At 38.3% G+C, this 13729-nt stretch overlaps 1 protein-coding gene across 1 annotated transcript; it reads left to right on the top strand.

Annotated features, from left to right (window-relative positions):
• Window positions 1-2024: 2024 nt before the first annotated feature.
• FAM118A (family with sequence similarity 118, member A) lies at window positions 2025-12843 on the top strand. The gene is made up of 8 exons (XM_009585487.1): window positions 2025-2071; window positions 3309-3561; window positions 4826-5047; window positions 5845-5973; window positions 6710-6995; window positions 10318-10350; window positions 11799-11882; window positions 12803-12843. Exons 1-8 carry the CDS (start codon window positions 2025-2027, stop codon window positions 12841-12843), a joined length of 1095 nt encoding a protein of 364 aa, XP_009583782.1.
• Window positions 12844-13729: the final 886 nt, after the last annotated feature.

The following is a 13729-nucleotide window of genomic DNA, read 5'->3' on the forward strand; positions in this document are numbered from 1 at the left end:
CCTGGGTTTTTTCCAGGGAGAACCAGCGGGCACGCGGGGCGGGTGGGGGAAGGCGGCTTTCCTTTGCCCGGTGCTTCCTTTGCGTTGAACATTTTAGGCTGTTTTCATATACTAAACTGCCTGGAAAAATCGTTTGGGTCAATGAAACCGTTGACGTGAAGTTTCAGTCAGTGAGTAGAGCTCTTATTTCACGGACAGATCCTTAAATAAAACTTACTTTCTTGAACAGGAAGAAAATATGAAATTAGAATTTGTTCTGATGAACCCTCCTTGTGCTTGGAGTAAAGACCCAGCTCCTATTCAGCGCTTTCAGGCATATCTGGATTATAGTGGGGTCCGATTTCCAGGCTGCCGTGAGGAAAGGTTGTTGGAAAGCAACTGTGCACGCCTTTGGTTAGTCCAATGTGTCTTTCTAAAAGTAAACCAGTGTTGAGTGCTGGTGCCCAGGTCCTCTGTTTTTCTAGGTATGCTCATTGGAGAAGTGTTTATTACATCTAATAAGAGAATATTCAAGACTAGTCACAATTACTCAGTACTCAAAGGCATGGTGAAATTTGAGCTTTATCATTTGCAGCCATTTAGCTATTACAGGTTGGTGATGATTGCAGCCACTTATTTGCACGGCTTCTGCTTCCAGGAAGCAACTTTAAGGGATAAAAGGAAATAATGACGTCTAAAATGTTGGTACTGACGGCATCCTGTAGTGAGATGCTTATTTTATTAATTTGGATAAGTTACTAATGTAATTATTAAAGCTTCCTTGGGGATTTTTTCCCAAGTACTTCACTGGATGGGGTTATAAAATAACACAATCTTTCTCAGAATAAATAAGTTGCACTTCCTTCATGTGTTGTATTTGTATTGTGAACTCATAACTTTTCCATATATAAAGGAATCTTGTTCTCTAGATTTTGAAGTGTTTTGCTCTTGATAGGGTATCGTTCTGAATTTTGGATGTGCTAACATTCTTCAGATGGTAGCGTAGCATCTTTGTAGGATACTGAAGGAAGGGAGCATGGAGAAAATAAATAGTACAACAAGAAAAGATTTTTCCGCTTGAAAAGAAATCCTTGGTGCATTTGCAGAAGAGATTTGTGTGTTTTCCTCAGAAATGCTGATTTCCCTCTATTATAGGGTTGGGGTTTTTTGGTTTTGTTCTTTCCTTTGGGGTTTTTTTTCGGTCAGATGATCTCCAAACTTAGGCCTCTTGCTTCCAAATTAGCTTCCAGCATGTGAACCTCAGAGCTGGCAAGTAGCCTTATGAGCCATAGGGTCTGGCAGAATGCTTATTTGAGGGATTAAGGTCTGCAGTCTGCAATCTCCACAACCACAAACTAAGATGTGTTTCAAAGCCAAACAAAAAATACATCCGTATAAAAACAAAACAGAGAATTTATGTAATGAAACTTGGGTATTTCTAAGTGACGATATTGTAGCCGAATTCTCTTGCCAAGATGCAGTCCTTCTTACGCTTTAAACGTAAGGCAGTATAGATGATACACAAATAAGTTTTTATTTAAAATACTTGCTGAGAAAAAAATCTTTCATGTTATATGGTCTGGCAGAATAGCCAGGTGGCTAGCAGAGGGCCTCTCATGATCACTATGTGTTGCAGAAGTCTGGTTTCCACAAACTTGGTTGAATCAACTGATTATTGTGAAAAAAATAAATTCAAGAAATGCATTCATTTACTTGAAATGAATTAACATTTTAGTGGGTATGATAATTTTTATCTTGAATTTAGACACAATTATTTTTCAGCTGCATGAATAGCCGTATCTCCATTAGCTTCAAAATGTCAATTGACTGAGCTTAAAGGGAGCTGTGGTTTACACGCTCATACTTTTTCAGCTTTGTTTCTATTGGTGCGTTGCTTAACTGGGATGTGACATACAGAGTCTTGATTTTAAAATACTTGATAAGAATAAATAGAAAATGCTAACAGTAATGGTTTTAATTTTGGCCGTTTTTAAGGTCGAAACATTGAGAATGGTTTTACTTCTTGTTTTATTTAGGGCTCAGAGATGGATTCATCAGAACGATCAACAGTTAGAAGTGAGCAGAAATCCAGGTAATTTGTCTTGCAAAGGTTATACAAAACTGTCTCTTAAAGAAAATCTGAAAACACAGTGGAAATACATTGCTGAAAATTGGATACAAGAACAACATCATGCTTGAAAACTTGAAATGATCCCAGAAACTAGTTTCTGCCCTGACCGAGTGCTTCATACTCAGTTAAGCTGTTTGTGAGGAATAAATAATACACTTGCTGAGAGGAAACAATTTGTGCTGAATGTAGCAGGAAGGCATGGAGATTATCAGCAACATATTCTTTGTAGGCATTAGCTAGCAACCTTATCGACATGTTTATTAATTGCTTTGCCTGAGGCCATTTCAAGTTAAACATTATAGTTTTAGCTAGATAGTTTCAGATGATTGTGAAATAAGAGGTGTTAAACACCCATATTACCAGATTAACAGGAATTAAAAATCTCTAAAGGTAGTTTTGAAAGTCAAGGAAATTCTAAGGTTCTGTATTACTGAAATCCTTGTTTGTATATGGTGATTTCACTGTATGGTTTAAATGCATTTTCACTTCTTTGCAAAGTAATCATGAAAGCCAGACTTTCTTGACAGTTTCTTTTGCTGGCTTGCGCAATGAATATGGATGTAGAACCAAATACGCCTTTTAGAGTAATCTGTTGTTAGTAACATCTGAATAGTGGGCTAGATGAACCCTTGATCTGAACAAGCATGACTGTTCTTATCTTCATGTCTCCTAAAGTGAGAGTGAGTGAGAATAAAAGATGCTGCTTTTTCCCAGAAAAACAAAAATGTCTTTCTTTGAAATATTGTGACTTGTCCCTTTGAAATAGTTCTACTTACTTTCTATCAGACATGTATTAAGTAAATCGTTGGACAGTCCTTTGACTACTTTTTCAAAAATTCATTTCAAATGGTGTTTGGCTAGCCCAGTGGACTGAAAATTGGTAATTGTCAATTTGGATCTCAAAGACATTAGTGATTTGAAGCTGTTGCCTTTTTTTGTCTTAAATTAATTATGCACACTTACTTCTCTAAAATGACAAAAAGACTTAAATTACATTGTCAGTTTGGGGAAGGCTGTGAATTGCTGCTAATACCATTCTTCTGCGTAGAAATAGAGAACTCAGTTCCTTTTGGTTGATTAGTATTTTGCACAAGCGTTAATAGTTCATATGGATTTCTTGAGTCTGTCATGAGATTTTCGGACAAGTTAGAAAATGCACTGTAAAAAAAGATTTTTTTTTTTTTCTTCTGTTTTAAAGAAAATTCTTAAAAAGTCTAATAAGAAAGCAGCCTCGGGACCTTCTTCTTGTAATTGGAACTGGGGTAAGTGCTGCAGTCGCACCAGGAATCCCAGCGCTGTGCTCCTGGAGAAGTTGCATTGAGGCTGTAATTGAAGCAGCTGAACAGCTGGAGGTGCTTCATCCGGGAGATGTTGCTGAATTTCGTAAAAAAGTAATCAAGGATAGAGACCTGCTTGTGGTTGCACATGATCTCATCAGGAAAATGTCACCAGTGAGTATGTTTATAACTTATATTGATTTCTAAAATTATTATATACTTTTATTTTGTTATCAACAAAAATTCTCTTCAGCTTTCTAAAACTTTAAATTTTTCTGGTAAAAATTGAAACTTTGATGGTAGTCATACAGTACGCTGTACGTTTTGGAGAGGCTAAAAATCCTTGGTTTTTAAGAGTAAGTAAGCTTTCATCATAATTAATGCAAGCAAGAGTCCTGGCTATTAAATATTCACCATCATGTTTCTTGGAACTGAAAGAGGAATTTATAGCTCTGCTGGCTAAACTAGAGATACCCTGAAAATACAGGTGAATCTTGACCCTACTGATAGCCTTAGATCACACGGACTTAATCACCGCTGCAGCTCACACTTCACTGAAGACAGTCCATAAATGCCCCGTTTCTCAGCCGTTCATCTTGGGTTCCAGAGATTTTCAGATTGTGCTAATAGGTTTGCCGAGTCTTCTAGTTGAAATAATTAGGGTGACATGCATACTGCGAAGTTGTAGGATGTGTTGAGCGTTTTGCAATGCGTGGTGAGCTTCTCTACAGGCAAAGTGTAATAATAACCTCTCTCTTTTGGGAGGGATCTGCATGTATGGTTAGGCTTTGAGCAGATTTAATGATTAATACATTTTTCTCAACCACGAAGAAAAACAAACAAACACAACTCTTTAATAGTATATCTGAATCCAGGGAATGATAATTTAGTAATTAGCTGATTTTCAAAGCAGTAAAAGCATACTGAGAAAGGTGAGCAGTAGTTCCATGTAGTTAGGCCAGTAACTATATCGGGCTTATGAACAAACATTTGTTCTGTGTGTAATACAATTTATTGCATAGGAAGCCTGTATATTTTATAGAATTGTTACATGTTCCTGTCAGTCTCAGCAGATACTCTGGGCAAATGCAGCCTACGCTTTTAGGGAAGCGTACCTTCGTGTTTGTTTAGCAGTGACAAGTGAGGATTTAACTGTAGCAAAATAGTTTTGGATTATTGTACCTGTATTACAAGCTTACTTGAGAAAACCAGACTAATATTTTGAGCTACATTAAGGGGAGGCAAGAGCACCTGAATAATTTGAGATTGTTTTTGATGGTTGTGTACATTCAGACCCTTCATGCTTTGTATACTATGTAAGCCCTCTTTTAAAGGAATACTTTGACATTAAGTAGACAAATGATGTGGGTTTTCTGTTGGAAGCAGTTATAATGGTGCATGTGGTCCTTATGAAGTGTTCATCTTTTTCTTTCTTCAGCGTACTGGGGATACGAAGCCCAACTTCTTCCAGGATTGCTTAATGGAGGTGTTTGATAATTTAGAACAACACATTCAGAATCCAGTTGTTCTGCAATCAATCCTGAGACTTATGGAGAGAGGCACAATGGTTCTGACTACAAACTATGATAATTTACTTGAAATATTTGGTCAGCAACAGGGTAAACCTATGGAATCTTTAGACTTGAAAGATAAGGATAAGGTATGATGAGAGCAGTAAAATTTTTAGACATTATAAGAGAAAGCAGCTTGTAAGCTTCATTGAAATATATTTTCCTGTTTAAAGAGTGTCCAAGCTAAAACTTCTTAATTGGTAAAGCATGTCTATAAGCTAACAGCAGATGCACAGACATTTATTTTACGTGTTCTTTATTTTGTCATCATAATTCTTTAAATTTAAAATTCCTTTACTGGAATTACTTACATGTGTACTTAATTTTGTATGGTAACTTTGATTTTGAATATAAATTTTTTTCATAGAAACAGTGCTTATGAAATGTCAGTTTGCCCTGATCTTAAAACATATGCTTAATACAGACATTTCTTTTTGTTCTGAATAACTGTTAGCAGTTACCAAGGAGAATTTCAGTAACACGCTTATTAACCAATTCCCCCCCACTCCCTGGAAAAAACCCACAAACTTATTTAACTTATGTGAAGTAATTGTTACAATCACAAACATGATTTCACCTAGCTAGTAGTTAATTTGCTGTTCGTAACTTTGCTGTCAGCGTTGCTGGAACTTGCTTTTTGGCTGAATGCTTGTTTAGACCAAAAAGCCAGAGATCTCTTCAGTATCAGCAATCACCTCTTTATTGTAATTTAAAGTAAGCTGTGTAATTAGTAATTAAAATCTTTTGCTGCAGAAGAGTGCAAAAGAAGTTACTTCTGCTTTGAGTGGTTTTGTAAGTTAGGACAGCTGTATATTTTTGCAGAATCTCAGTTATTGTAGTATATTATAGTATAACAAAAGAACGTAACTTGCATGATTTGCTTTAGGTTCTTCAGTGGGCAAGAGGTCATATAAAATATGGAGTTCTTCATATTCACGGCTTATATACAGATCCCTGTGGAATGGTGCTAGATCCCTCGGGATATAAAGATGTTACTCAAGATCCTGAAGTCATGGTTTGTGTGATCTTTAAAATTTTTACTATGTTTTGCCAAACTGTTTTATTGTAATCACTGCATACACATTACCTAAGGCTAGGGTTTTGTCAGATCATATAGATTAAATAATTGGGGCCCAGAAAAATGGCAGTATTATTCAGAAAGCCAGCTATGTTGCTAGGGCAGTGTACACTCTTGTATACTGCTTATTTGTAAATCACAATCAAAACCCTCAGCTGTATGTCATAGTTTTAGAGTTCTTTGTATTTATCTCATGAAAGAACATTAGCCCCAAAATACTAGACACCAGAACAAGGATTCATCACCACCTGATGGCTTGGATTCAATTTTTAGGGGCTTAAGCTGTTACCAGCTCTGCATCCTGGACTTAGTGTCCTATCTCTGGTATTTTAAGAAGGGAAACATTTGGTCAAGAATATTAATTTTCCGTATTTACAGATTGACCTAACAGGAGCCTAATATTTTGTCATCACAATTCTTTCAATTTAAAATTCCCTTACTGGAAGTACTTACATGTGTACTTAATTTTGTATGGTAACTTTGATTTTGAATATACTTGTTTTTTGTAGAAACAGTGCTTATGAAATGTCAGTTTGCCCTGATCTTAAAACATATGCTTAATTCAGTTCAATAGTGATGTCTGCTTTGCTTCTCCTTTTAAGTCTGACGTATTTTAATGGCCTTTTGACTACTGAAGTGAATGTCGCTCTTGTGTGTTTATATTTCTTAACAGGAAGTTCTTCAAAATTTGTATCGAACCAAGTCTTTTTTGTTTTTGGGCTGCGGAGAGACTCTGCGTGATCAGATATTCCAAGCTCTTTTTCTTTATACTGTAAAGAATAAAGTGGATTTAGAACATTACATGTTGGTGCTTAAAGAAAATGAAGACCATTTTTTTAAGCTTCAGGCAGATATGCTGCTGCATGGAATAAAAGTAGTGTCCTATGGGGCCTGCTTTAAACAATTCCCAGAGTACGTACAAGATCTGACTGCTCAAATCTGCAAGCAGAGAAGTCCAGGTAATGTATCCTTTTTAATAAGGAAATTTTGAGTAGGTGCCTAGCAGGATGCCGTGTCTGAACAATCAGCAGTTGGTCTGAGGTGTTGACCTCGTTCATAGCGGTAGGCCTGTGCAGCATCTTTGCTTATGAATGGCATGCAGAGTTAGAACATGTGACAAAATTGTAACCAAATTTCTTTCTGTAGGGTCTGCGGATTCTTGCAAATTTAATCTTAAATTCTGAATTTGTCTTTTTGTTAGCATTTGGTTAAGAAGTTTACTTTGTGTGTTTTTATGGCATGAACTACTGCAGTATATTACTACATTATGTGAAGTATGACATGTCAGTAAAAGAGACTAAAAGAATTGAAGGAATTAACTGGTGGGATAAGTTGGTTGAGCCACAATATCTGATTAAGCATAGAATGGGAAATTAAATCGGTACACCCAATAGCGTTTGGCTTAACACTGGTAGGGCTAATGGGGAGAAAAACTGAGTGTGAGGATAACATTTTGTGACAATAAAATAGAAGAGGCTGTGGAATAATACTCCATTTGTGATAGTGAATGGCATTCTGTAGAGGGCGTTTAATGCTAAAATGGGACATAACACCTTTGCTGAGGGTAACAGTCCTGCATCGACAGGGAGCTAAATTTTACTAACTAGGTCCATTTGCCTACTTCCCTGCCCTGCTCCCTTCCATCCTCTTGTCTCTCCACTTATAAAATTCCTTAGCTGTTAACAATAAAGAGCCTTTAATACGAAACCAAGGAAAAACAACAACTGTATGTTGAAGGAAGAAAATTTCTTTAATGTTTTCCAAACAAGGACAGTTCTACTATGGCTTATCCAGAGAATTGAGGAAAATAACTAGCGTAAATGACCTTGGGAAGAATACTGTTTCACAGCTCTATTTATCATGTCAGTGAAACTGTTTTGTCTAAAATTATTCCCAAAAGGTGCATAGCCCTCCCTAAAAGAAAATTGCAGGTGTATGCCAAAATTATGTAAGGTTTTTGTAACTGCATGAATGTTACATTTAGACTGGATTAGATTTTTCTTTCCATGAAGGCTAGAAAAAATATTTAGTACAGCATCTACGTTTCAGGAAGTTTATCTGCAGTGTAGACACCTAAAAGTAAGTTGGGGTGCAATTTCAGACACTGAACTAGCCTCAGCCTGCTAGTTTGTTCTTTGACATACTGCTGTTGATGGGTGTGATGGACATGCATTTCATAGTCTGAGCAGTTCTAGAGCCTGTTGATATCAAAACAGGGTGGGAGATACTTTTACGTAAGCTCTAAATGGAAATGACTGCAAAATCAGACTATAATGCTCCCCTTGTTCAGTGGAATTACTGACTGGTGTAATACTTGCAAGAAGAGGGACCTTACTCTGACTTCAAAGTCTTGTTGATCTCATTTACAAGTCAAGATCCCAAACAAAACTGTTTTCAAGTGTGCGTAACTGCTGTTTACATTACCAAACTGTCAGGTTTCATTTTTTTCATGCTTATTTACAAACTGTCTTTTAAAAAAAAGCAGGAGGAGTTTATTAAAAGGGTTATATGAAAGAAATGCAGGCCCTGCTCCTCATAGGGGACTTCAGCCACCCAGACATCTGCTGGAAAAGCAGCACAGCGAACTGCAAGCAGTCCAGGACACTACTGGAGCACGCTGAGGACGACTACAGGTGATGGAGAGCCCGACCAGAGGAGAGGCACTGCTGGACCTGTTGCTCACTGTCGAAGAGGTCAAGATTGGAGGTAGCCTGGGCTGCAGCAGTCATGCCCTGGTAGAATTCTCAGTCTACAAATGAAGCAGATAAAGTTGCTAAGCCACTATCCATCATATTTGAAAAGTCGTGGCAGACTGGGGAAGTTCCCAGTGACTGGAAACGGGGAAACATAACCCCCATTTTTAAAAAGGGAAAAAAGGAAGACTTCGGGAACTACAGGCCGGTCAGTCTCACCACTGTGCCCAGGAAGATCATGGAGCAGATCCTCCTGGAAACTGTGCTGAGGCACATGGAAAACAGAGAGGTGATTGGTGACAGCCAGCATGGCTTCATGAAAGGCAAATCGTGCTTGACAAATTTGGTGGCCTTCCAGGATGGGGTTACAGCATTGGTGGATAAGGGAAGAGTGACTGACGTCATTTACGTGCAAAGCATTTGATACTGTCCTGCACAACACCCTTGTCTCTAAAATGGAGAGACATGGATTTGACAGATAGACCACTCAGTGGATGAGGAATTGGCTGGATGGTCGCATTCAAAGAGTTGCAGTCAACGGCTTGATGTCTGGGTGGAGACCAGTGACAAGCGGTGTCCCTCATGGATTTGTATTGGGACCAGTATTATTTAATGTCTTTGACAGGGACATGGACAGTGGGCTCGAGTGCACCCTCAGCAAGTTTGCAGATGACACCAAGCTGAGTGGTGCGGTTGATAATCTAGAGGGATGGGATGCCATCCAGAGGGACCTTGACAGACTAGAGAGCTGGGCCCATGTGAACCTCATGAAGTTCAAGAAGGTCAAGTGCAAGGTCCTGCACCTGGGTCGGGGCAATCGCAAATGTGGATACAGGCTGGGAAAACAAAAAAAATGCAGAGACATGCAGTATCTTCTCAGAGAGGTCAGGGATAAACGAGGAGTGATCCGTTCAATGCAATTACTTACATGAAACATGCAAGTAGATTGGAAGGCAATAATAAATGGAGAGCAAGTATTAATTACCTCTGGCTTGGACCCCACTGGGAGTACTGCATCCAGCTCTGGGGTCCCCAGTACAAGAAAGAGATGGGCCTGTTAGAGTGGGTCCAGAGGAGGGCCATAAAAATGATCAAAGAGCTGGAACACCTCTCCTATGAGGAAAGGCTGAGAGTTGGGGTTGTTCAGCCTGGAGAAGAGAAGGCTCCGGGGAGACCTTATAGTGGCATTCCAGTACTACAGGAAAGACGGGGAGGGACTCTTTATCGGGGAGTGTAGTGATAGGAGGAGGGGTAATGGCTTTAAACTGAAAGAGGGTAGATTTAGATTAGACATTAGGAAGAAATTCTTTACTGTGAAGATGGTGAGGCACTGGAACAGGTTGCCCAGAAACACTGTGGATACCCCACCCCTGGAAGTGTTCAAGGTCAGGTTGGATGGGGCTTTGAGCAACCTGGTCTAGTGGAAGGTGTCCCTGCCGATGGCAGGAGGGTTGGACTAGATAATCCCTTCTGACCCAAACCATTCTATGATTCTAAATACAACCTTGCTATTTTAGGATGTTGCATAAAAGTGTAAAAACGTTTTGTCTGCTAACTTTTGCTGTTGCTGTCTCTTACACTTCTCTAGATGCTGACCGAGTGGACAGCACAACACTGTTGGGTAAGTAACGTTGTTATTTTCACAGAAAGTTCCATAATCTACCAGAGAGATAAAAATAAGTCTCTTTATTTACAAAGTAATTAAATAATTATTGTGCAGTGCTCTGATTTAGCTCTGAAAATCTGCTTAACAGATTCTTGTTTTACCGTCTTATTTTCTGTCTACGCATTAGCAGATAACTGCTGGCTTTCAGCTGTCAATAAAATGACAAATGATAGAATGGAAAAGCTCCAGAAAATGGATATAAAAAATAATTAATGCTATTCAGAATATTCTAAGATAATAATAACATCCATGAGGTTTGGCTATTTTGAATGCCTTCCTTAAGAAGGTTTAGAAGAGTGAATCTCAAGCTGAAACGTGTAGTACTGATGGTGAATTTCTGGCTAAGCGTTTTGCGGGTATCTTTGTGGTATTTCTGTGAATAAGTGGAGCAATAATACATTCCAATTTATGGTATAAAATAGCAAAACTTCCCTTTGAAACAACACTTCAACTTAAAAAGATTACACTTCTAAGATATTTGTGCTGCTGCTGGAAATAATATCAAAATTGTATAAAAGTCTAATTTCATTATTGCATATAAGGGTGTTTGGCATTACAGGAGATTAAAAACCCTCTCTTTTTCACAGTCAAAAAGTGCACAAGGTCCAAGATACTCGTGGGCCCGTGTAAAGTCAGAGATTACTTTTGTAATTCCAACTAGATTTTAAGTTTATCTGTCTTTCAGATGAGTTCATAAATCCCTTTTTCAGTAAAGTACAATTGGGCATCCGTGGAGAAGAAATCAAAAACTTGAGGACAAGTTATTCCAGTTCCACTTAACATAAAGCTCCTTTGCTAACTTACTAGCACCCTCCTCACAAGTAATTTTTGGCACCCATTTACTTGTATTTTGGAATACATAGCAAGTAAAAAAAAAAAAAAGATAATTATTCCTTAATACAGATTTGTATAATACCCTGCAAAAAAGTATATCTAGAGTTTTAAGTGATGGATGTCCTCATTTTGAAGGAATTTCCCTTCCATTCATTTTTACTGTCTAGCAATGTGTTTATACTTTTAACAGTAGCTCACACCAAGAATTTTTTTCCTCTGAATAAGGGATCCAAACTTTTTAAAGAAGCTTCTCACCTGTGAACTCCACAGGCATTATCACACAAAATCAAGAATTATCTTCTTCAAAAAGCAGCTGTATAATTAGCTACTTCCTGTTTTACATGTTGGTACCAGAGCTCAGTGTTGAGGAAGAGCTCGAGATCACTGAACTGGTGCAGACTTTCAGTAGGGTTAGTGTTATATTCCGAATCTAAATACAAGAGCCTCAGTGGACCAGTATTGTGTTTGTTTTAATATTTGGTGCTTGTAATAAAAAGTATACAAAGCACACATATGTAGCAACATTAAAATATTTCTTTTTTTTTTTTCCGGCCCCCTCCTCCCTCCAGGAACTTCATGTGTGGACTGTGCTAAACGGAAGTTAGGAGAAAATGGCACTGACTCCCCTAAGAGAATCAAGCAGTCAGATAATGGTATACCTACTAATTAATGAAGAAAAAAAAAACAAAACCCAACCCAGGAAGCTTTTTAACAGCAGGTGTTTTACATCTGCTGCACGGAAAGTTTTGAGCTGAGTATTTCCATGGTTTTAAGTGCAATAAAAATGGTGCATCTTAGCCTTTCTTTTCTAGAGCTGTAAATGTATAATATATGTAAAGCTAGAGAGCCATACTAGTCACTCTCCAAGCACTTCCATACTACTAAAAGTGTATCTGCAGGGTCATTTAGAAGCAGGTGCAAGTTTTCTCTGCCTGTGCTTCAAGCCAGTTGGACCAAGCTCTTACCAAGGTGAAACCACAACAGAGGCCATGTTTGAATCTGTCAAAAATTACTTTTGGCATACCTGCGACTATCGGTTAGTTGCCTTTAAAATGAAGCGTTTTCTATTCTTTTCTCATGAGCTGAACTGCAATTAGGCTGCTGGAGGTCTGTCCACACAAGGCTGCTTGCAAGCTTGAGATTCAGATCCCTAAGCTGTTAGGAACAGGAATTGTTTCATGTTTATAGAACCTGCATCATGATAACCTGCCTATTTTACACTTTTAGCATGAGTATTTGTTTTCATTTGTCAGGCTGTTAAGGCACGAGACCACATGGGGCGAAAAGGATGTAACAGTAATGTATCAGCAAGGACATACCATATGTACATGCAGGCTTACTGACCTATTTGCAATGTATTTCTGTGGAAATATTTTACATATTGTTGTTTAAATCATAGAGTATGCTGCCAGTTATCTCAGAAAGCAGATAATGGATAGTCTTAATGCAGCAGAATTAAAACCAGTTAGTATCTAATTATGTATCTGTAGACACTTTCTAGTGTATGTTTGACTTCAGTTGAATTACTCAAGTGATTAAGGTTAGGCACTGCATTAACTGTTTTTTTTCTGAGGTGCTGTTACTTCACCTACCACTGAATTGTCTCAGCACTAAACTGACTTAATTACCAGTCCAGCTGCTAACACCGGTAATTGTGTGAAATCTACTCAGCTGCCTCTCACCTCAGTGTCTGAAGGAGAGCACGTTCAGGACCATTCTTCGTTCCGATACCGGCACGTTCGTATCTGGCAGTCCTGGAGGGTTGCTTCAGTCAGGTTTCTCTGCTTATGTTCCCAGTGGATTTGATCTGTTACACCTTCTGAGATCACATCACACTATAATGAGGTTTTACAGGGAGTGGAAGTGATGGGTCTGTCAGATGTCTGTCTGTCTGAATTGTGGTATGTCAGCTCTTTACTCCCATGTCACAAAAACAATTTCTGCTTGTTCTCTAGTGTATATGTGTGCAAAATGAAAAGCTTAAAAGTGAGGTGCATGCTTCTTTCTAGATGAGTAACTACTGAGATGGGTGGAGTTTTTGTGGTGTGGAAGTCTTTGTCCCTGTTCTGAAGTAGGTAAAGATCTGAAGACATTTTGCCTAGAAAAGCAATCTTAAACAATGCATGCACACTGACTCTTGTCTCTTCTACCCCAGAAGAGAACACCCAGTCATCTTTCATGACTGACAGTCTGGAAACAATACTTGGTTTTAGCATGCGATATAATTGCTAAGGACCTCAAGTATCAGTTCTCAAGGTTTCAGCTGTGTTTTTTAAAAGGTAAAAAGCAAAAGCAAAAGCAGCCTTAATATGGACCATACTCAACCTCTCCCTTTGAGAGATTGTATTTATGCATACATCACTTTTGAAAAACTAAAAGTTTTTTAGCATTGTATGTAGCATTATCTGTAAGACACTAACCTTTCAAATCTGCTTCTCTAGTCACCATGAATTGGCTGTTTTGAAAAGTGATCAGTCATGCTATTTTGGATGCTGCTATA

Source organism: Fulmarus glacialis, unplaced genomic scaffold (assembly GCF_000690835.1).
Source record: "Fulmarus glacialis isolate BGI_N327 unplaced genomic scaffold, ASM69083v1 scaffold13249, whole genome shotgun sequence".
NCBI classification, from domain to species: domain Eukaryota; kingdom Metazoa; phylum Chordata; class Aves; order Procellariiformes; family Procellariidae; genus Fulmarus; species Fulmarus glacialis.

Coding starts and splice junctions, on each gene's coding strand:
- FAM118A (XM_009585487.1), top strand. CDS start 2,025: ATGGATTCATCAGAACGATCAACAGTTAGAAGTGAGCAGAAATCCAG. Junction 3,562..4,825: donor TCATCAGGAAAATGTCACCA/GTGAGTATGTTT, acceptor TTCTTTCTTCAG/CGTACTGGGGATACGAAGCC. Junction 10,351..11,798: donor GGACAGCACAACACTGTTGG/GTAAGTAACGTT, acceptor TCCTCCCTCCAG/GAACTTCATGTGTGGACTGT.